This window comes from Ruditapes philippinarum, unplaced genomic scaffold (genome assembly GCF_026571515.1).
Source record: "Ruditapes philippinarum isolate M1 unplaced genomic scaffold, ASM2657151v2 ctg2457_1_1_1_1, whole genome shotgun sequence".
Classification (NCBI taxonomy): domain Eukaryota; kingdom Metazoa; phylum Mollusca; class Bivalvia; order Venerida; family Veneridae; genus Ruditapes; species Ruditapes philippinarum.
Window position 1 is genome coordinate 410,146 of NW_026861299.1, and position 25,957 is coordinate 436,102.

At 32.2% G+C, this 25,957-nt stretch overlaps 1 protein-coding gene across 7 annotated transcripts in view; it reads left to right on the forward strand.

The window, feature by feature from the left end:
- LOC132715172 (WD repeat-containing protein 93-like) overlaps positions 1–25,957 on the forward strand; it is a 61,976-nt gene that overhangs the window by 30,117 nt on the left and 5,902 nt on the right. For 4 of the 7 annotated variants that reach the window (XM_060698155.1, XM_060698153.1, XM_060698156.1 and 1 more), the window contains exons 12-17: positions 715–931; positions 1,781–1,841; positions 4,909–5,065; positions 7,674–7,866; positions 14,140–14,266; positions 22,345–22,474. In XM_060698155.1, coding sequence (XP_060554138.1) covers positions 715–931; positions 1,781–1,841; positions 4,909–5,065; positions 7,674–7,866; positions 14,140–14,266; positions 22,345–22,407 — 818 coding nt within the window. In that variant the 3' untranslated portion in view covers positions 22,408–22,474. Of the gene's footprint in view, positions 1–714; positions 932–1,780; positions 1,842–4,908; positions 5,066–7,673; positions 7,867–14,139; positions 14,267–22,344; positions 22,475–25,957 lie in introns of those variants that run through there. The other 3 variants (XM_060698157.1, XM_060698154.1, XM_060698158.1) reach the window with 2 other exon arrangements.

Here is a 25,957-nt window from a genome sequence, read left to right on the forward strand (position 1 = left end):
CACAATTTCAGTGCAATGTGTTCAAGTAAATGAATCATTTTCTTATGCAATATTAACTATGTTGATATTCAAAGATATATGTTATATTCTTTGTGAGTAATTATGAAAAACCACCAAAAAATGCATTTTGAATCATTTAAATAATACAATAAGCAATGTGTCATAATCAGGTAAAGGTAGAATTTCAACCAATCTGAATATTTGTATCTTCTACTTATACTATAGTGTAATTAATTATGAATGATTACTCAGATATATGCATGACATGTGTTATTTAAAATTAAAAAATGTAATAGTCATTATAAATTGTTACATTTTATTCACCACACAACAGTTACTGTAACCCACACCTTTATCCACCACCACAGTACAGTCCTTGGGATAGTGTCAGTCCTTGAGATAGTGGCGGTCCTTGGGATGGTTAATCAACATGAGTAATTTCTAGCATTGATCAGTTACTTAATATCTGCTGTTGTTTTGTAGCTAAAATACATTGTATAATTACTATGATTCTGCATATATTAAGTGTCCATACTAAACCACTTTGACATTTTTCAAGAAATATTTTATAAGAATATCGAATGATACATTTCTATTGTTTAGATTAATATTTGAAATATTTATTGAAAATGCATTGTAGACCACCCACTAGCATTAAATTTCATATGTGGCTATTACCCCGTTTATACATACATGTACATATTTTGTTGTCAGGTACACAGAGGGGAGTTGTGAATGTTCAAGAGAATTCTCCTGTTGTCCAGATAAGGTTCTTGGATCCGGCACTGTATCCCCAGGATCCCCCAGCCTATCCCCCATACCCTACCAGTACAGGGACCTATATACTAGTGATGTGTGCAAACAGCGCCCTCTATACAGTCTCTACTGGGACAGCTGCTATACCACTACAAGTCAACACTATCTCACTGCCGTAAGTTTCTGTATATAAAATTACATAACGAATGCAATATAATAAGTGCTAAGTAAGTAAGTAACAACTTTATTAAAGAAGCTAGCACATTTGGTTTTGGGTCGTGTGGTTGCGTCCGTGGCCGCGTGGTTAAAGTCGTTGACTTCAAACCACTTGCCCCTCATGCTGTGGGTAGCTATCCAGCTAGCCTACGGAACATCAGTGGTTCTACTCTGGTGCCCATTCTTTCCTGAAATAATGCAGGGAAGGGCACCTGAGGTCTTCCTCCACCAGTAAAGCTTGAAAGTCGTCATATGACTTATACTATGTCCGTGTGACGTAAAACCCAATAAAACAAACAAACAATCCTTATCCTGATCTTCCATGTGAGCCTCAGCATATATATACAATGTAACATAACAACATATAATGTAACATAAACTATATACAGTATAAATCACCTTTAAAATCAAAGTATTTTTAATGATTGTTTAAAAATCCAAGAGTATCATTCTGTTTTTGTTTAAAGCATGACCTTAGTTTTATGAATATTCCTCCAAAATATGTTGATATAAAAAGTTGATTGTTTTAATCTGAACCATTTGACAACTATAGCACCAAGAATGTAAATTGTAATGTCTGTCCACATCTCTGTCCAATAGATGTGTCACTTAGATGTGTTTAGAAAGAATAGGCAGATAAATCATGAAAAATATAATTGTTGCCGTTGTTATGTGATAATTATACAAGTAGTGCTGTTTTGGACTTGCATTAAAAGTTCAATATCCTTAATAAATATTGTAGAAGCACATATTTCATGATAGAATAATTATACACATTTTATTTTAATCAGACACTAATACATTTCAGGGTAGAAAATGACAATGATACCATCACTGTGCTACAACCATTTGATACTCACCCTGATATGGTATGTCCACTTTACTTCTTAACATTATCAAGGTGTTACAATTTAAAGGCAAACAGATAACATTACAGTAAATGATGTTATTTTTAGCACAACTGTTTCCAAGAAAAGAAAGAGCTATTGTTCTCAACCAGGCATGGGTGCCACATTTTGATTAGGTTTTTGAGGGCTAGTTGGTGTTTCAAAAACTACTAAAGGGAATGGGTTGAAAAATCTCACACTTATTTGAGAGCAAAATAGGAACTTTTTATCTGAATCAGTATTGTTAAAGATGCACTCAATGCATGTATTTGCTGGGAAAGTTAGAAATGTATACAAAGTAAAAGTGAAATAAATGAATAACATGTTCAAGGCTTTTGGTTTATTATGTAACTCTAAGATATTATTTGAAACTTATATGCAGTCACAAGAATAACTGTATATAATAAAACACTATAGGATCTTGTAGAGCTTCATATTAATATCACATGAATGACAACAAGATAGATGGTGGCAATGTTTTGTTTATGACTATTTAAATGTCTCAGGGTTACACAGTTTCCTCGTGGGCCAAAAATAATGTCATTAAATCATCATTTAGTTCATTTTCTTGTCAAATGAAGAAAATCTGTTTCCTTGAAAACCAGCTCAAAAAGAAATTGTGCACAGTGAAAATGTCAGACAAAAGTGAGATTCAAATTTTCACTTGTCTCTCCCTGATGATGCATCTGGTAAAGTTTTGTCTGTATTAAGAATGATGTCTTACAGCAAGAAATGTTTTTGTTGTGGTTTTAAAACACATTTATTGTCGGAGTTAAAATATCAAATATTGCATTAAAAAAAATCGGTAAATATCTAAAAAAATAAATGCAGAATAATGAATTAATATCTTTTTTGTAGATGCCAGTCAACCTTTATTTTCTTTTCTTTTTTTCGAGATTTAATTGTATAGGTAACTTTTTTTGTGTTTATTGTCACAATACAAAGTATTGCTGATTTATTTAAAAGCTGAATACATTAATCTAAATTCAAATAATTAAAATACTTTAAATTTGTTCTATTTTGGTCTCCATGTTTGTATATGAAACAGACATATATTATTAAATAAAGATACCTGGAATTAAAGAGAATAATCTGTCTTTTAAACAGGTGACTTTTATGTTGTATAGCAAATGTTTATAACTTCTATAAATTATCAACAAATGATTATATTTGTCCTCTATGTAATGAAATATGATGAAATGATCCATCATATAAAAAAACATAAATTATACATACATGTATTAATGGCTCATTTAAAACTTCACATGTAACATTATACAACTGATATTATTTTTAAAATTTCCATACCAGAATCAACCAGAGGTAAAGGTTAACTGTTACAGTAGTTATTATAGTAAATTAAATGTTTGATAAATTTTTCTTTTTGTATATTTGTTGTTGATTTTTAATGCATTTATATTTTTGTGTGCATTTTATGTAAATTTGTTTTACTTGAAACAACAGTGTTCTATGATCTCTCTTTTATGTTCACAATTCATATCCAATTGCATATCAAATGGCACAGAACCATATGCATGTAACAAAATGTAACATCATAACCCAAAATACATAGAAATATTGTATGAACTTGATATAACCACATACCAGCCAGATTTAGACCCACACCTCACAAAGAATTTTTCATAAAGTCTCTGCACTTAACAACACAATAGATATTCCAGGAAGTCTGCACATACAAAATATCTGTTTTAAAGGGAGACACAGGCATTTCTTCAATTTGAATTTTTCTTTCAATATTCTATAAATGTCCAAGAAATGAATACACTAAACAGTCATATGAATCCTTATAAAGAATAAAAATTAGGTTTCCCAACTTGACCCATGTGGGTCAGGTTAGAGCATTTAAAACAGATAGAATAATATGCAGGCAAGCTAATAAAGAAATATACTCAATATTAAGTTAAATATCAAATGAGCCGCTTCACCACAAAACCAACATAGTGCGTTTGCGACCAGTATGGATCCAGACCAGCCTGCGCATCCGCGCAGTCTGATCAGGATCCATGCTGTTCGCTTACAAACCCTATAACAAGTAGAGAAACTGATAGGGAACAGCATGGACCCTGCATGATCAGACTGCGTGGCTGCGCAGGCTGGTCTGGATCCATGCTGGTCGCAAACGCACTATGTTGGTTTTGTCGTGACGCGGCTCAAATATTCTTGATATAAAAAGAGTGAGCAAATCATCTGAAATATTGCCTTCAAGTTATCAGTACAGACCTACATCAAAATTCACATACAAACTAATATTTCCAGTCCTGTATTGACAAAATAAATAACCTCAGTTAAGTCCAAGTTTAACGTTTTATTAAGTTTTTGTCTTTTAATTGTCTGAAACTTTGAAATTCCTTAATCCTGATTTAAATGCACCTAAATCTGCAAGCATGGTAAAACTTACAAGTTTTTTTGCAGACCAGACTATTACCACTGCTTGTTTGTTGCAAGAAAATGAAATTTATGAAATATAACCATTATAATTTTCTCCTGAAATGTTGATATTAAACAAATGTTAGTGAACACCTGGGGCTTGTGAAACAATAAAATGCTTTTCTTCTCCAAAGGTAGATCTTTCTTGATGAGGCAAACCATCTGTGAATCTAAATTGTGCTTAATTGAATTTAATTGAATCTAATTGAATGAATGATATGGATATGATATTCATTACATTCTTATAATAAAATTGTACATATTAGCATCGAGATTCAATCTATATCACTTGCTGTTTATCACACACTGTTTGTAACTTGCTGTTCATCACTCGCTGTTTATCACTTACTGTTTATCACTCATCATTAAATCATTAAAGTAATTTAGCTCGAAACGAAACGAAAATTTGGTTGTTGTTTTTTTTATATTAAATATATATAATCTATGATATCTCACTTGTTTTACATGCTGATGAGATCATAGAAAAATGAAAATTAACAGACTGAGAAAGAATGTGCCAAGGTGACCAGTGAGTTACAATCAAAATGAACAAATATATCCTGTAAAAATATTGAACAACATTTTGTTTGATATGTTTTAGTTGCTGACTGTTACTAGGAAGGGAGATATTCAAATTAGAGACACTCTACAGGGAACCATTCTGTGTGAGATTCAGCTTCCTTCAACACATGAACTGTCTTCACCTTGGGATCCTGTCCTTGCAGTGGGAGGTCAAGGTCAAAATATGTATGTTAAAGGTGAGTAGGGGACATATTTGAAGTATCTAATTATGTCAAAGGTTAAAAGATGTTATGGAAAATAAATATTTGTTTGGTTATGATATAAATAACATAATTTAAGAGATCATTATATTTAGATTTGATGATGGACATTTTTTGCTTGCCTTTTTGAAGAATAGAGAGAGGTATTGTTCACTCACACAGGCGTTGCCATCACACTAAGGTAAAGTTCTAGTATGCAAGTTGGTATCTCGAAAACTACTGAAGGGAATAATTGATACTTTACACTGATTGAGAGCATAGTATTACATTAATAGGATGTCACTGTCCAAAGCCCATAATTCTAAGTTAAACTTAGATTTTGACAGAATTATAGCCCTTTTTGAACTTAGAAAGTTCTACATTATCTAGGCTATTGTTTTACTATTTAGCACTTCCAGTAGTCAAGCACACTGTCCTACCAAAAGCTTTTCTTGATTAAAACATACTTAGTTACAAAAAATATACCTTAGTATTGAAAATGAACAACTGAAAATGGTTGAAATCTTTCTTTATTAAACATAGCCTTGATTTGTACACTTTTCCTAAATAAATTATTTAAAATGAATCTCTGGATTGCTACACTTGGAGAAAAAACACCTAAATGTAAAATTATTTATTTATTTCCAGTTTTAGAATTATATGTTTGGTACCATATTTTAGGTTATTTAATAACCTACATTATAAGTGATAGACATGTTTTCAAAAAGCAGTTTGTTTAGGTGAAAAATAGTCAGTTTTACACTGTAGGGGTCAAATGAAAATGACGCATTATGTGATATTGGGGCATATTCTAATTTTGTGAATTAAACTGCATACTTTCTAACTCTAGAAATGATTTTGTTGTGATTTTTCTGCGGAAAATTGAGTAAATGTCAACAGGGTGTAAAATGTATTACCTGTACAATACATCTGACGGAATTGATGTAACATTGTATGTCATGTTGGGGAATGTTATTCTCAGTGACTTGTATAGATTCTTATACAATTTTTGCCATCTTTGTTTAACCTAACTGCTGGTAAGAACATCCCGAAATCTGAGGGGCAGTGCAAGACATCAACACAGTCGATCAGAAAATTATTTACCCATTGCCATCCATGTAAATTGCCATCCATGTAAATTACAAGAATAGGTAAAAAATATGCAAAATTTAATAGCCCTTACTGGGTTAGATGCAGTAGATATATGTGATAAATACTCAAAATCAGTTCTTAATCCCTTGTAACAAGTAAATTAATACTTGAATATTTAAATTCTTCTTACTTTTCTTAAAATCTTAATAGTACATTAATCTCCCCTGCATTAATTTATCTATTTATATATAAGCCCTTTAGCATAACCATGGTGCTTTTATTCAATAAAAGCTGTGGTGTCACAAAGTGTCATGTTGTAACACATTATAAATGGTGTAATGTCAGTCACTTTGATGTTGTCTTGTTTTGTTCTTTGTTGAGTTCTTTTATTATACTCAACTTACTGACTTATAAGAAATGAGAAAAACAGAAACCTTAAAACTTCATAGATAATAGTGTCTAGACAGGCCATTATCATAATTTAACTGTAATGATTGTGTTGTGAACTTTTTAGCGATATATTTTCTCGTTAGATCATCAACATCGGGCATTTCATTAGATTAGGTGTTAGGAGAGTGTTTTTCTTACTTATTTTGTTGGAGTTGCCATTATAACATCATTCTAATAGGTTGCAGGAATATGATATGGTTTAATTTCTGGTTGTTGATGTCTCAAGATGCACCAAATATGCAATAATGTGTAGTTACTTCAATTATCCTGGCATAATAACGTCCTTGTCTAAATAGTAACAGTTATGACTTATTTCTGCATCATTAATTGCACTTATAAATATGTTCTACATTTGAAAAAAAGAATCCAGCAAAACTTTAATCGGTAAATTTTATAAGGTATTAAATGCAAAATTACCCCTCCCATAATTATTGTTTTGACATACAGTGTTTGCAAAAGTGAGTTATTGGTAGACAATTTCGTAAATTAATTATCTTAAAGGAACTTTACTGAGGTCCAAAAGCCAAAAAAAATATAAAATTTGAATTTCTTACAGAGATCAGTTGAGGCACTTAAATCAGAAAGATAGGCGAAAAAATTCAAGAAATAAACTCAAAAATAAATTGAAAATTGTATTTTTGTGCTATTCTTAGCCCAATTTGAGTGAAAACAACTTCAACTATTGGGTTTATAATTTTTAATTATTCTGGAAAAACGGAATGAGTGAATGATCTGAAATTTTGCACTCAAGTTATTAATCTTTACCTACATTAAGTGGAACATTAATCTCAAAAGTCCCGTCATGTCAAAAAACTGCAGTGGAGTCCCTTTAAGATATATATTGTACCCATTCTTCACACAGTTGCTAATGGGGACATCTCAATTACAATATGTCATACTGAGTTGATCAGTTAGCTTGTGCCTTGGGTTTTAGGCTATATTCAATTGTATATTCTGCAAGCAACTTGTACAACTAATATAATACAAGATTGTAACTGTCCATCATGAAAATCAACACTACAAACATACAATATTATACTGTTTTTATATGTTATATTTTCAGGAAATCAGAAGCCTGTAGATGAGGAGAGCAGTGAGATAGATGCTGACACTAGTTTACAGACTGGTGTAGTGTTTGTTTACCAGTTGAGATCATTCCCGTCACTAGACCAGTACTGGAAAATAAAGAGGTCCAGTCAACCATTCACTGTACATACAACAATAGAGGAGAGAGTGGATTCTCTACTAGCAGAAAGGTCAGTTTATTATTATTACAATGTATATACATCCTAGAAAATTTTGTCATTCAGATGGCAAGGCAACAGGCCTATAACACTTGCTTGATGATTATTTTTGATAACTTACCTGATATAAAAATAGATTTTAAGCAAGTGATATTAGACAGTGGCCATAGAAGTTGAATGATAAAATGTACCAAACAGCACTGGTTGAAGGACCTGTAGGTCACAAGAGTCTGTATGCCACCATATATTTCCACATCGTTGTATATATTGAATTTATAATACTGCAATTGTGTTTCATTTACTTTTAGATAAGAGTAAAAATGAAAGATGTTATAAGAAAATAAAAATAATTCTCCTGAGTAAAAATGCTGATTTTTTCTTGTTTGGTTGCACCAGTGAATTCTTTGTTGTTTTATAGGGGTTGGGGCGGTTATTCAATACATGCAATTATGAAAATTCATGAACTTAACAGTGTAAAATTTAATGTTCATTCTGACTGAAATTGAATATCATTACCAATAACATCGGCTCTGCAAACACTTATTGTCTAGAAATTTAAGGGTTATGATTTTTGTTATTAAAATAAATTGATAGATAGCTGGGTTAAATTTAATTTATGTGAACAATAGTTAAACATAATTTGTTTGGTTATTAAATTTTATTAATATAAATTAAATAAGTTTTGCTTTAATTTAATAAAAATACAAAGAAAATGAACGATTGATAAATGTGAATGGGATAATTTAAAGTGTATTAAAGGGAGACACAGGCAAAATTTTCATTTCTTAGTTTTGAAATTTTCATTCATTATTCTGTAAATGTCCTCAAAATGAATACACTAAACAGTCAAAGGAACAAAACTTTTCTCTATATAAAGAATAAAATGGTGTTTTCCTAACTTGACCCGCGTGGGTCAGGTTAGAGTGCTAAAATTTCACAATAGTTGTCACTCTGTACTCTGGAAACATTAAAAAACATGTCAAATCAATTACTTAGACTTGTTTCAATCATACAATATCCACAATATTTGTTATTGTAACTTCCAGGGTTTGTTCAAATCGCATGACTTGTTTTTAAACTATTCGGTGATTCTGTTCGCGTCAAAATTCCGTTCAACATATATAGATATATTTAAACTTCAAACCCAAAATATATAGAATTTATACAGAAATTCATGTTGGGACTTTAAGAAATGTCATTTTAGGGTGATTTCAGTACAGAAAATCATTTTTATATTTTTGCCATTATTTTGCCTGAGTATCCCTTTAAGAACTGGCAGCTATTTTGTTTTGTTTGTTTTTTTAAATTTAAATTTCTGATATAAATATAGACATGATAGAGATGGTTGAGGCGTTTTCTAGGAAATTATGCTTTCAGTATTTGTTTTGTTAGCTCACCTGTCACAAAGTGACACGGTGAGCTTTTGTGATTGCTTGTCATCCCGCGTCCGTCAAGCGTCCATCCGTCGTCCATAAACTTTTACTTAAAATGACATCTCCTCATAAACCACTAAGCCAATTTCATCCAAACTTCACAGGAATGTTCCTTTGGTGGTCACCTTTAAAAATTGTTCAAAGAATTTAATTCCATGCAGAACTCTGCTTGCCATGGCAACTGAAAGAAAAAACTTTAAATATCTTCTTTTAAAAAACCAAAGAGCTAGAGCTAAGATATTTGGCATGAAACATCTTCTAGTGAGTGTCTACAAAGTTTGTTCAAATAAAAGCCCTGGGGTCAAAATTGGCCCTGCCCCAGGGGGTCATTGATTTTCCCTATATGCATATAGTAAAAACTTTAAAAAATCTCTTTTAAAGAACCCAAAGAGCTAGAGCTAAGATATGTAGCATGAAACATGTTCTAATGGGTGTCTACCAAGTTTGTTCAAATAAAAGCCATGGGGTCAAAATTGGCCCCGTCCCGGGGGTCATTTATTTTCCTTATATATGTGTATAGCAAAAACTTAAAAATCTTCTTTGAAAAAACCTAAATAGCTAGAGTTTAGATATTAAGCATGAAATGAAACATCTTCTAGTGAGTGTCTACAAAGTTTGTTCAGATAAAAGCCCTGGGGTCAAAATTGGCCCTGCCCCGGGGGTCAATGATTTTCCTTATATGTGTATCATGAGCAAAAACTTAAAAATCTTCTTTGAAAAAAACCCAAATTGCTAGAGTTTAGATATTTGGCACGAAACATCTTCTAGTGAGTGTCTACAAGGTTTGTTCAAATAAAAGCCCTGGGGTCAAAACTGGCCCCGCCCCAGGGGTGTCATTGTTTTTAACTATATGTGTATAGTAAAAACTTAAAAAATCTTCTTTTAAAAAAACCAATGAGCTACAGCTTAGATGTTTAGCATGAAACATCTTCTTATGGGTGTCTACCATTTAGTTTGTTCAAATAAAAGCCCTCAGGTTAAAATTGGCCCTGCCGGGGGTGGAGGGGGTGGGGGGGCAGATCATTGTTTTTCATTATATGTGTGTAGTTAAAATTTTACATCATGAAACATCTTCTTATGGGTGTCTTCAAAGTTTGTTCAAATAAAAGCCCTGGGGTTTAAACTGGCCCTGCTCCAGGGGCCTATAGACAGGTGAGCGAACTCAGGGCCATCATGGCCCTCTTGTTTTGTTGGATTTGGGTTTTATGTCACACCGACACAGTATAGGTCATTGAGCGACGTTCCAGCTTTACTGGTGGAGGAAGACCTCAGGTGCCCCTCTGTGCATTTTTTCAGGCACAAACGGGCACCTGAGAAGAACCACCAACTTTCTGTAAGCTAGCTGGATAGCTTCCTCACATAGAAGAATCCAAGGTCCCTGTCGGGATTCGAACCCGCAGCGGTGAGGGACAAGTGGTTTGAAGTCAAGGACCTTAACCACTCGGCCATGGACGCCCCATGCTTTCAGTAAATTTTAAAGGTATCGAATATGTAATGCATTGTAATGATTTACATTATACATTTTATATTGGTGTAATAATTCACGGTGATAGGGCGATTACCACAACTTTTCCGCGCAACGTCAAAATATCTTACTTCTGTCCGAGACACCGTATATTTCTGTGGAACAAAATGGATAGCAAGCCTGTAACTGAGACGAAAACAGCATATAATTTGCTCAAAACAAGGTAAAATCATCATTTTTCCTTTTCCATCGAATGTGCCATTTATTTTGAAACTTATTTATCTTTACTACATGCAAAATGCTTCATTAATTAAGTCAGGATAGTGAAAACATTTAGGGTATACTGAAAAATATCTTGCTTTGATTACGAAATATAACGTATTTCTAGTCCGTTCAGTTCATATAACTGGTCAAAATACGATATAAATATGTACATTATTGTCGTATGAACAAGTTACAATACATAAATAACCCGTTTTTTGTATATTTGGTGTGATTTTTATGTTTCCACGTGTGTATTTTAAGGCACCGCACAACTTTGTCAATCATAAGATTAGGGCACCGCATTATTCCTCCTTAAAATCACTGCATTTTTCGGTCTTTTTAGCACCGTTGATTTTTGATATTAATGTTTGCTTTCAGAAAAAGAAGACGTTCAAACCTATTTCTGAACAAGCCAAAGCAACGTGCGAAATTGGCAAAGCTGCCAATACTGCAGCAACTGGAGAGCGCCCAACTAAGTCTTCTGATATCAGCAGTACGCCAATGGATCAGCGCCTCCCTGTATTTCAGGACGATATGCGTAACGCACCACATAAGAAAAAGAATATGAAGTCAAACTTTCGCAAAAGATTGTTTAAAAAAAGCACATTGGAGACGATGACTGAAGAGATTATGGAAATATTGCCCGGGTTCCTGCAAAAACTACACCATGAAAATTTGTGTTATGACTTTTGCAACTTTATCAAATTAGTATGCAATAAGAAATTCCCAGTAACAAATAGTTCATTCCTTTTGTTTCTCGATGTTGTTTGTTGACCACACGTATAGTCTGCCAAGAACTTCAATCTTTCCATGTGGGGTTTATCTGTTTGAATAAGTTCGAAAAGGAAAATACATCCTTATCTATAAAAAGATACCATTGCACTTATCTAACTGGTAGTAATAACACAGATCAGACCTTCAGAAATTTTCCATAACATAACGTATGATATAACAGCAACATAACATAACAGCAAGTAAACAATTTTTCATCAATTTTTCATCAAATAAAAGTTTTTATAAAACATATTTGTAAGAAGATTGTATAATTCAAAAGAAGACGGTTCCAGTATTTATCGGTCTAACGGAAAAAGAATGCGGTATTTGAATTCAGTGTTGTACGGTGCTCCAATATTCGGGTCAGTAGGCCTTTTTTCAACAAATATTCCCTGAAATTTACGATAGAAACATACAATTTTGTATGGAACTTGAACTTAGGGTTAACCATAATAAATATGCGAGCTTGTTAGGTCATAGAACAAAGACATCGTCGTTATAACACACGTTTTTGTGACAAGTACGAGTCATGTTGAGGTACTCACGATCTTTTGTAAACACTATTTCTTCGAAGTATGTGTTTTTTTATGAATTGTATTGTGCTAGATTAACAATAAATTGTCTCAAAAATTCGATGGAATACTTAAACAATTGGAATAATCTTGCAATGTCCAGCAGTAAGATATTTTGTAAGCTATTACCTGGAATTTGTTTATCCCGCTATTAATATTTTGTCCATAAATATACGGTGTCTCGGTCAGAAGGATGATATTTTGACGTTGCGCGGAAAAGTTGTGGTAATCGCCCTATCACCGTGTTATTGATTCTAGTATGAAAACAGGTTATGCACTTTTATATCTTTCACCACTCATGTTCTACATTAAAATCCTGCTATGGTCATTTCATGTTTTCAACTGATGATGTCTATAGAAGGTAGATTGTTGTAGGCAAATTCTTGGTAACAGTAATGCATGATGGGATATCTGGAGTACTACCTGTATCAGTGAAGCTTAAAGTTATGATGTAGCTATTTAATGAAAGTTTACTTGATTCATTTTGTTTCTGTTAGTTACAAACCCATGCCGCTTTTGTGAACGTAAAAAAGTTATTGCAAGGCTGTACATGATGTGATGTCATTTTACTTATACAAACATACAAATTTAGTGTAAAATTGTGCTAAATGTGGTTGTTACACAGTGAGCATTTTAATGAAATAATGATTATAGTTTTCTGTAAACAGTTTTTATTTTGGATATATATATGTTATAAATAGTAAGAGGATATTTTTTTGTTTGAGTGAAATATGAAATACTTTTTCATGAAATATGATAAAATTCCATATATTTTCACAAGCCAGAACGGCGAGTAAATGATATAGAATTTGATCATGTTCAGTGAAAATATATTCCATATTTCTGGAAAAATGAAAAAAATATCCTTTTTATTTAATTTTACCTTCAAGGAAAATAATTGTTTACAAGTACACCTATTTGCTACGCAGTTGCTATTGTACAGCACACAGTAATACATTGATTAATATAGGTGTGTGAGGTGGTTTGAATTCAATACACAATATATCTAAGCTATCTTGATCCATTTTGAAAAACATAACCAGATAATTTCTGGTGATGAAATGAATAGCTGAAGCTACTGACGGCAACTGTGAGAGAAACATCATTCTGAGAAAGTAATCCTATAAATAAATGAGTTTTGGCTCTGCCCACTTTCATATTTATTTTTCATATTTGTTTCTTCACAAACATGACATATATTTGGCTGATATAGCACCATATTTCTTTGGTAAAATTAAATAAAATATCATATTTGGGTAGCTTCATTGCTAAATTTTTTGAACTCAATGAATAAAATTATATTTGCTCACAAGAGGCACATTTATTTAATATTCTAACACGCTCGCATTTTTCACGATTGAATATAGAAGAACCAAAAGTGTGTGATATTATGCAATAGAGTCACAGTTGACGTTCTATAGTTAGATATGTGACGTACATGTGATATAACCACTAAAAGAATAAGTACAGAAACAAATCAGGCGCAATTTTGCTAAATATCAGATACTGCAGCATTTATTTGTTGATGTTGTGTTAGAATCGAAATAAAATTTTTTTATCTAAATTGGTGATTTTATCGCTTGATAACATCACTGTTTGTCGTTCGGATGCGCATCATAATATCACTCGGGCTACGCCCTCGTGATATAATTAGTCGCATCCGAACGACAAACAGTGATGTTATTGAACGATAAAATCAATGTTTGGGATATATTATTTCTTAAATAACATTCATGCAGAATTGCACATACACTCATTCAATATTGTCTATTTATAGAATTGCGTTACAAGCAATGAGGAAGAATAGGATGCAGGATAGATGGGCGATGTTGAAAGATGAGATAAATAACATCCATTCAATCAAAGAGATTGCTAGAATTAATGCTACTAAACGCAATATAGTGGTAGGTATATCCTTATACCTTATATAGACATAAATCTTATATAACATTAATCTTATATAAGCACAAATATTGTGTGCATTTTTAATGAAAAATTTTACTGCCCATCCTTTTCACCCCTATATTTTTTACACAACTGTTGATTACTGTGTTATGCACTACCATCATGACTTATAACAACTTTGTAACCTCTTGTTAACCAGGTTTTCAATTTTGAAAATCCTGGTTATTAGATTGGGGTATGGCGGGCGGATGGGCGGATGGGCGGCTGGGCGGATGGGCGGATGGGCGGGCGGGCGTCAAACGAAATTGTGTCCGCTCTGTAACTCTTCAACCCTTTGAAGAATTTTGATGAAACTTCAGACAAATGTTTACCACATCAAGATGACGTGCAGAACGCATGTTCCGCATGGCTGGCTCCAAGGTCAAGGTCACAGTGACATTAACATTGAAAATCCTGTCCGCTCTGTAACTCTTCAACCCTTTGAAGAATTTTGATGAAACTTCAGACAAATGTTTACCACATCAAGATGACGTGCAGAACGCATGTTCCGCATGGCTGGCTCCAAGGTCAAGGTCACAGTGACATTAACATTGAAAATCCTGTTTACATGATTTTAACTTGATTTGGCAGTCAAAGGTCATATCATCTTTGGAGGTAATTTAAAAAAGATATGATATATTATTTCATGTCTACTTTGTAACTTGTTTTTCATTATACAGAATTATCAATATAATTATAGTGAACAAATTCTTCTGTGCTGAACTCGTCCTACATTTCTCAACGGATTTTGTTCAAACTTTCACAGAAGCTTTGTCATCAAGCACCCTGGCACATATTGTCGGGGTTTTGTGATTGGATAGTTTTTGACCTAATTATGGCCCTTTGTTTTTTTCCTTATACATAATATTATAGTGAACACTTCTTCAGTGGCAATTCCTCCTACATTATTCATGTTTTACATTGCACATAGTTACATTGTTTGTTGCTTGTATTTGTATTTCAAATACAACATATTTATCTACAATGGTGATAATTGAAAACCTGGTTTCATGGCATTGCCATGTTTCTTGTTATTATATAATTTACCTGACAGTTTTCAGTTTGTCACTTAATTATAATAAAAATCTCTTGTCATCTTCCTTAGGAAATAATTGTCTCATATTTTACATGATTTAATTACTTTGTAGCATTATTTGAAACTTTTTTGTCTTTCTTGAAATTGTGTAATGTTATTAATTTTGTACTTTAATATTTGATATATCATCACCCTTAGTGCAATAATGGGTTAATTCTGGTTTAATCATATATTATGATACAAATAGTTAACCCATTACTGCACTAAGGTGACAATATATATATTTGATTTAAATAGGTATTTCGGATGTTACAGTTTATAAACATACATTGTCATTGTTATCTATATAAGGGTAACTGCTGGTGTATCCAAGTACTTATGACAAATTAGAAATTACTTTAATGTCTGATTTTCTTTTACTTAAACCCCTACACGTTCTTGTGGTAAGGGAATTGCATAAAATACAAGTGTTAATCAAAGATATTGTGACAAAGGAAAACAATAAAAAATATCATTGTATTTCACAAATAAATTTACTAAGTCATTGCCAAATATCTTACCATTCCCAAAACACCTACTAAGCCATTATAATTATGCTAATTAGTGGGCAGGTAATATAGCATCCCACGTGCCCATAGCCTCAAAAAACCTAAAAAATTTACCAGAGAATGAAACTAGCTATTGGAAAACAAAATATTTTTATCAATTTTCAGTAAAGCATGTCCCCCTATGTCATTACTGTAAGGGGTTGCAGCCAAATTTGCATATTAAATTAGGCGATGCATGAAAAGACGTAGACAATGATTATGAAAGGAGCTTAATAGTTAACATGGCGTTTATAAGAACTAAATATATTGCATTTGATGTCTGGTGACGTCTTAATACTTGCATTATATCAATATTTTTATATCTTTTGGTTTACCGAGACCCGCCAACTCAGTTTTTTTTTTTAGTTTGGAAATTGACAAGTAAAATCTGAAGAAAAAAGTGCAATTCATTCATGTATACTTTCGATACAGAAAAAAATGCAAATATGTTTAGAGGCTTTAAAATGTACAAGAATTTATCATTGACAGATCAATAACATAATTATGCTTTATATAGCATTCATACATATTGATCAATTTGACATTCTTTAAATACCTGAATATTATTGTTTAATTTGTATCAGGGAAATAAAAACAATTATGATACTTTGCAATAGACTAAATCACCAATTAAAACATCATAAAATACAACAAACGAAAGTACTTCTTTGACAAAGATCACTATTATAAAAATGATATATCATGAATGAATGAAAATTATACTGATACTTTATAATTGTCATTGTTCTTTACTAATTCTTAATTATCTGTGATATCCATATTATATATATCTAATTAACTTGTTCATAATTATTACGAGATTTGATTTTTTATTGATACATTTTCCTTCCTCAACAACAGGATAAATATATGTTTATGCATTTTTAATAGTATATAATTATCAAGTTAACTTGTAATTTCATGATGGCATTTTGTTTTTTATTAATGCATTTTCCTTCCTCAACAGCAAGATATATGTTTATGAATCTTAAGGTGAGATATACATATATAAAAGACTATTGACTTAGTTGTCCTTGCCTGCATTTTAAAATTTATGGTTTTAAGTCAGTGCAGTGTATAATTATGGTGCAACTCACTGCATTTATTATTATTATTATTATATACCACATTTCTATAGCACTCTTTTCATAAATAATAAATGTTCAAGAGTGCTTTACATAAATCCGATAAAACATAATCATATATATATAAGAGATAATGTACAACATTAATTAAGTAAACCTATTAAACAATAATGATAATCTAAAACCAGTAAAGGATGGTAAGAAATACAGACACATTTAGTTTAAAATCAAGGCTCAATTAAAATTAACACTGATAATATAGCAAAAGTAGTACATGTATGATGATTTATGAACTAACGTCCATAGAACTTTATGAAATAATGTGTTTTGAGAGCTCTCTTAAAACATGGCAAGGTATTACAGTCTCTAACGTCAGGTGGTAACGCGTTCCATAATTTTGCTGCAGCTGTCTGGAAGCACCTGTCACCATATCGTACTGTCCGAGATTTAGGCACAACTAATGTCATTGAGTTATTCTGGGACCTCAGATTTCTGACTGGGATGTACACGTCTATCATGTCTTTTATATAGACTGGTGATTGATCGTCGCGCGCATGCATGGAATCGCACATCGGATAAAGGTGGACAAAATGAGAGATGGCGGAACGCGCGGAGTGCGAAATATGACAGATTTTCACAAGAGTATGTGGTGTTATTGCAGCTTTGTGAAAAATTATACACATATGAATGTATTGATACAGTATTATTTTGTGTCGCTAAAGTATTAATTGAGAAAATATGCCGATAGAACGATGCAACACTTAGTTAAAAGAGTACCTAATTTAAAAAATATTCGCCTACTGTTTAGGCATACTCTCTACATTTTGACGCCCTTTTACTTCAAGCACAAATTATTACCGCGATTCAGATTAAGATAATTCTTTTTAACATGGTTTAATGGGTGCATTGCAAAAAAATGTTTCTTGATTGCTTAATAACTTTTAAAGAAATTCATAATTCGAGGGTTCAAAGGTAAAAGGTAATAACTGCCATTTTCAAGATTTCGAGAAAAACGCAAAAAACATATTTTTTTAATACAACTTTATTTTCCGTAATATTGTTATAACAATTTTGATTCTCCCATATTTGTTGACTACATTAGATCATATTTTGCTTAGTTTACATTGCTTGGTGCTGATAAAACACTGTAATTATAGTTTGTTTTAAAGTTCTAAGATCAAAATGATATCATTTTACAGAAGTAAAAGGTAATAAATGTACTTAGATCCTGTCAAGACTACAAGTTTGAGCGGTAAAAGGTAATAACTGCACTTACGACCTTTTACTTCTGAAGGTTTAGCAATAAAAGTTAGAGATAAACTGTGGTAAAAGGTTATAAGGTTATATTGTTCCTCTGAAAAATTTAGATGTTGCAGTAATTGTTACTGTTGCAAATTTATCAATTATGTCCTTACTTTGAAGAACCTTACGTAATGTAATTAACACAATGCACATTAATACTCGTACACAAAATTAACACTTTTCATTCATAGAAATATGAAATATGTACCTGCTCAATATTTAGATTCTACAGAAATAAATTAATAACTATAAAGTTTACGAAAATACGCACTAAAATCTAAGTTTACAAATTTCATTTATTTTGAATGTTCTCTGGTATATAATCGAACTGAAGTCAAACAGACCCCAGACATCAGCAGTTAAGGATATTAGTGACCCATATCATAGTTAAGTAAATAAAGACTACTGTTTCATGTCACAAAATGTGAATGTTTGTCATTAATTATTCTATGACCTCCACTCATCTTCTTCACTCTCACTAACAGAAGGCACTGAAAGTTTGTCTTTTATAGATTTGCTGCATGGCAATGACTCATAGTATGATTCGCACTCCTTCAGAATTGTTCCATAGGCAACAAGTGACATCAAATCAGCTTTTGCAGCAGATATTGGAAGCTTCTTTGTATAAGCCTTTCGTGGAGCCTTAAGAGACTTTTCTTTGCTTCTGTTCTTCTTCTGCATTAACCTAACTGCCTTGAACTCACTACCCACAAAACCATAGCTCACAACAATACTGTATTTTTGTCTTTATCACGTCATTACGTCATTCGATAACGTCACATGTTTAGCAGCAAAACAAAACTACATAATTATAGATGTTATTTTATCGGGGAAAAAGAAGAATGGAACCATTTAATTATTCTAAAAACATTATTCAAAGCAGGATAAAACAAATACATGGTTGATGTCGGGCTGGAAAAGGTTTATCCGGTTCACTGCGAAAGTGAATCTTGGCTTGCTAAAGCTCGCCAAGATACACTTTTCTAGCTCACCGGATAAGCCTTATCCATCCCTAAATCAACCATGTATTTTATATATATTCAGCCAATTAACACGTTACCATCAACATCGATTTCATTGAGCCAAAGTTTTGTTCTTTGTACAACTTGTAATTGTATTTTTATTAGAACGACAATATATGGTTGCTTCCGGCGTGCTTATGATATAACTGTTTCCCACTGCGATGGAACATGAACTATTGTAAGGCTTACTGCATGCTTGACATAAGTTGATAGATGCATGTATGGAATTTGCATTCCATTAATGAATGGCCAATTTCAAGAAATGTGTGGTTTTATCATTGATGTGAGGTATATCTTGGACACAGTGAACTAAGCAACTTGCAACAAACTGATTGCAATTCTGTCCTCCACATGCATTACTATATAATGTCACTTCTTCAATACCAGATGTCTTACTTGCATCAGAAGTAACATACAAGTACACACAAGTTCCTACTTCGCACGAGCCTCGTTTCCCTTGTGTCTCATCCCAAAGATAACAAGTCCCGTTACCATTTCCCAGTTCATTGAATGACAAATTGCAACAATTCAGTTTTCATTTGTAACGAAGATCACCAATTAAACTGAGTGGTCTTTTCAAAATAGCCTGGATATCAAATGCCGACACAGAAAACTTTGGATCTTTCTTTGTGCGTTTTTTATCGGCTGATTTTTGCATTCTTGCACTGTTTTTCTTTTTGGTCACTTATTGTTCTTAATATTTTGCTTTTGTTGCCTCATCTAGTCTATCTTCTATTCTCAAAGTGTCATACAGATTGCAGATTGGACATTGATCTTTCTAAGGACGGAAAAAAAGTTATATTCTGTACTAAAAATCATTCTGTACACAGCCTCTGAAACACACTTTCTATTTTGTCCTTTGCATTTTTCTACATACAGTGAGTATATTCGTTTTATAATTAAATCTTGCGTTAGATACTTCTTGTTGGGGTCTTCGTGTGTAGTGTGATTCAACAGTCGGAAAGCTTTCGTTGTCTTTCTTTACAAATGATCTGTGATATTATTTCCAGGCACAGCTTTCCCTCTCTTGTCATTACCAACATATAACCCTGCCACTTTGTGCTTAACTGCGTTTGCAACTGTTTTGGGACCGACATCGATAGTTTTTAGTAAAAAATTCTGGAAACAAAGTGATCCCTCGGAAGCATTAATCACAACAAAATTACATAAAAATTGCAGACTCGGTTTGATTGAGTCTGTACATGAGAGATAATGAATAAGTGCAACATCCCTCACGCCCTCTTTTCTACCTGTGTGAAAAACGAATTCGAAATAGGTCTTTGTTTTGTTCTCTGTTTAGATGCATTCTCTGGTTCTTTATTGGCAACATGGAAACAAATGAATTGCCTCTGACTTACATAATCACCCATTGACCAGTTTGTACTGAATATTTTCTGTCTATCATATTCGGTTATATTCTCGTTGCATTTAATTCTAAAAGACAAATTTCGTGGGAAAAGAGATAACAGATAGTGCCTGTGAACTGTATGAATGCAGCATTCTGTCAGGGGAAAAAGGTGATAAAATCAGTTATAACCTTTTTCCACTACAGATTCTTCACAACATGTGTAACAACAAGTAAACAACAGGTAATAAGTACACTTAGAACCTTTTACCCCTAAATAATTTGTAGAAAAGAAGTTATTACAAAATACTTTTTATTTTTTTGCCCTTATAAGGATTGAATATTTATATAATATTTTCGTAAGACATGAAGGACAATAAGTACATTATAAAAAACATAAAAAGTCAATTTCAGCAAAAGTGGCAGTTATAACCTTTTACCTTTGAACCCTCGATATTTGAAATTTGTCTTTATTTCTGTGAATTATTTCCAAATGATTTGTACATTTTTTATTTGATTACCTGTATATTAGTATAAATTTAGTAAATATTCTAGTAAGTAGTGTATTAAATATATTTTCAGATCATTCTAGACAAGCGTTCATATATAGATGAATTCATTTGATTGGCAAGGAAGAAACTTTTATTGGCATACAGAACAGCTGTTCTATAATATTTTTTTTATTTTGAAACAGATTTTTTTCATAGTTATCCTTCACGTCAAATGATTTATTTGTCATATGTTTATTTTCATTCATTTTATCACGTGTAACCTGGTAATGAAAGTTTGAAAACAAAGTTTTTCAATTATCACTTGTTACTTGGTAATTAACCCCCTTCAAAAGTAATTAAACTTCAAAGAAATTTAAGCAATTGGCGTTAATAAATTTGACTACATAACCCAATAAATCTTGAATATTGCATCTTTGATCATCTGTGAATAACTTATATCGGCTTCTTTTTTATTTTGAAATTGAATTTATTAAGTTACCATAATAATAATAAATTTCAAATACCTGCTTTTTATATAAAAAATGTAAATTTACAGCGGATTTCGTCAAGATAATTTTTTAATCGTCGTTGCGGACATATTAACTGTACCTTTAAAAAATAAATTAGATATTTGAATTAAACAAGCATTTTTCTTCAAAATAAACTTTAAATTTCCAAAATCGGATAAAAAATGGTAAAGCTATATGGTATTTTGTAAAGTAGGTATCCGTTGCGAACGGGCATTTACGCGTAGTGCCGGTAAATTATCGATCGATGTACCTTTATCGGGTGCACGACAAGATATTTAAGCATTTATATAGGGTTAACTGTGAGTGTCCGATCCCTGTAATATAAATCCGTGAGTAAACAAACCAACAGTAACATAAATTATTTCAGCTTTGACTTTAAAAATTGGTCTTAAAAATACTGACTTTGATATATTTGTCTCTTAATATTGTCTTGTTTTACATAATAATAAAATAAGTTTGAGATAAGGAAATAACTTTCTAATATACTTGTAAACAAATGGCCTTATATTAGGAATATGATAACTGCAGTTTGTAGGGAATTAAATTAGCAGATTTTGAGAGTACATGTTAGTATTGAGCATATTTTTGTATTTGTCAAATCAGCTGTGATAATTAAGATAACAATAATTGTATTATTCAGAAATATGACAAAATCCATTTTCCCTATTATGAGGTACGTTATTTATGTTTCTGGTGTGTTTAATGCTTTTGTTGTTGCATATCTGGAATTAACAGACTATCTGATTTCAAATGCTGGAAAACTTGAGTTTAACTCTTTTGTTTGAAATGAGTGTGAAAGTATATTTTATTAAGTTCAATATGCACATGCTTATTATCCCCCGCCGAAAATTTTCGGCGGAGGATATAGAAATAGTCTCCGTCCATCCGTCCGACCTTCCGTCCGTCCTTCCGTCCGAAATTTTTGTCCGGAGCATATCTCTAAAAGTATTTGAGTTATCAACTTGAAACTTCATAGGTGGATAGACCTCATTGAGGAGGAGTGCAGTGCACAAGAATGATAACTCTACCTTGCATGATTTTTGAGTTATTGCCCTTTGTTATTTTTCAAAATTGATTTTTGTCCAGAGCATAACTCCAAAAGCCTATGAGATATAAACATGAAACTTCATAGGTGCATAGATCTCACTCAGGAGGTGTGCAGTGCACAAGAATGATAACTCTTCCTTTCATAATTTTTGAGTTATTGCCCTTTGTTATTTTTCATACCTAATTTTTACCTGAGTGGAGCATAACTCAAAAAGTGTTTGAGATATCAACATGAAATGTCATAGAAGGATAGATCTTATTGAGGAGGAATGTTTCGCACAAGAATGATAACTCTTCCCTATACAATTTTTGAGTTATTGCCCTTTGTTGTTTTTTTTCATGCTATTTTGTCCAGAGCTTATCTCAAAAAGTATTTGAGGTATCAACTTGAAACTTCATAGGTGGATGGATCTCATTGAGGAGGAGTGCAGTGCTAAAGAATGATAACTCTGCCCTGCATTATTTTTAGCTCGACTATACGAAGTATATGGAGAGCTGTCCTACTCGCCCCGGCGTCGGCGTCCGCGTCCAGATTTTAGATTAAAGTTTTGGTGCAGTAAAATATTTTTCACTATAACTTTGTCATTTCTTAAGGTATCAACTTCAAACTTCAAATATATGTTCCTTATCATCAACACCATCTTATGTGACAAGGTTCATAACTCTAGCACCAATATTTTCAGATTTATCTCCCCTTGAACTTAGAATTTTCCTTAAAAAATACTATTTTTCACTGTTACTTCTTTATTTCTTAAGGGATCAACCTCATACTTAAAATATATTTACGTTATCATCATCCCCATCTTATGTGACAAGGTTCATAACTCTAGCACCAATATATTCAGATTTATCTCCCTTTGAACTTAGAGTTTTCCATAAAAAATATTTTTAGTCCCCTACCGGTTTACCGGAGGGGACTTTAGGTTTACCCTCCGTCCATCTGTCCGTCTGTCTGTCCGTCCGTCTGTCCGTCCGTCAGTCCGTCCGTCCACAAAACTGGATCCCGCGATAACGCAAAAAGTACTGAAAATATTTTAATGAAACTTGATATATGGATAGATGACAGTATTGAGATTATGCACGTCTTTTTCTTTTCTTCCTATGTTGAAAATTCTGGTTGCTATGGCAACAAATAGACTGAAAATATGGCAAATTTTACACATAACCTGGATCCCGCGATAATGCAAAAAGTACTGAAAATATTTTTATGAAACTTGATATATGGATAGATGGCAGTATGTAGATTATGCACGTCTTTTTCTTTTCTTCCTATGTTGAAAATTCTGGTTGCTTTGGCAACAAATAGACTGAAAATATGGCAAATTTTACACATAACCTGGATCCAGTGATAACAGAAAAAGTACTGAAAATATGTTTATGAAACTTGACATATGGGTAGATGGCAGTATGGAAATTATGCACATCCTTTTTTATCTTCCTATGTTGAAAATTCTGGTTGCTATGGCAACAAATAGACTGAATTTCAAGATTTCTGATTCTAGTTTTTAAGTTTTTTCACTTTAAGTTCTTTATTTCTTAAGGTATTTTCTTCAAACTTTAAATATAAGTTGCTTGTCATCAACCACATCATATGTGACAAAGTTTACAACTCTAGCACAAAATTTATCAGAATTACCTCCCTTAAACTTAAAATTTTCATGAAAAAAACATTGTTTTTTTTAATAACTTCTTTTTCTGAATGTATCTACTTCAAACTTCATATAAATGTTTCTTATTGTCACTCAACATTTGTGAGTGTTCAATACTCTAGCAAGACTATTTCCAGAATTATGCCCCTTTTGAACTTAGACTTTTTTTTGAGAAATTGGTAATTTTTACTCCAACTTCTTCAATCATGATAGGATTTTAAAAATGTTATATTTTGATAACAGGGATGTTTAAAAAATAACTTTAGAGTATCCTTCAGTCCGTCTGTCTGTACATAAAAACTGTTTCCTTGATCACTTTTAAAGAACTTTTTCAACAAATTTACTTAAAATAGGAACCTAAGTGAATGGCCAATGGCCCTTCAGAATGTTGCTTGGGCTCTTACCGGTAGGGGACTTATGGATTGCTTGCAATACTATGATAATTGCTTGTTTTTACTGTTACTTATTTATTTCTAAAGGGATCAACTTCATACTTCAAATATATTTACGTTATCATCATCCACATCTTATGTGACAAGGTTCATAACTCTAGCACCAATATTGCAAGAATTATCTCCCCATAAACTTAGATTATTTTACTAGAAAAATGTTATTTTTTATTATAACTTTTTTATTTTTAAAGGTATCTACCTCAAACTTCCAATACTTATTCCTTATCATCAATTACATTTAATGTGACAATGTTCATAACTTTTGAAGCAATATTTACACATTTATCTCTCTTTGAACTTAGGATTTTCTTTAAGAAATATAAAAACTTCTTTACTTTTTAAGGTATCTACTTCAAACTTCAAATATATATTTCTTATCATTACACAAATGTTGTTTGACAAGGTCCATAACTCTAGCATGACTATTTCTAGAATTATTCCCCTTGATCATGGAATTTATGTTAACAACTATTATTTTTTTTACTATAACTTAATACATAATTATACATAATTGATTTTTCTTTCATAGTTTTGTCCTCCTTACTGCGTCCAGTATTTTATTAGTCGAGCTTTGCTGTCTCCTGTGACAGCTCTTGTTGAGTTATTGCCCTTTGTTATTTTTCAAAATTAATTTTTGTCCAGAGCCTAACTCAAAAAGCCTTTGAGATATCAAAATGAAACTTCATAGGTGCATAGATCTCACTCAGGAGGTGAGCACTGCACAAGAATGATAACTGTACCTTTTATAATTTTTGAGTTATTGCCCTTTGTTATTTTTCATACTCAATTTTTCAATTCAATTTTGTTCTCAAAAAGTATTTGAGGTATCAACTTGAAACTTCATAGGTGGATAGATTTTATTGAGGAGGGATGCAGCACACAAGAATGATAACCTACCCTGCATTATTTTTCAGTTATTGCTCTTTGTTATTTTCAGCCATCAGTATTCACATAGGTTTCAAATCTGTAATAGGTTTCAAATCTGTAATCACTATAGCCATCAGTTTTCATTACCAAAAGACCTCTTAAAATGGAATTATTCTGCTCTACTACATATACATTCTTCCAATGAGCAAACACATTCGGCGGGGGATGGCCATGTTGA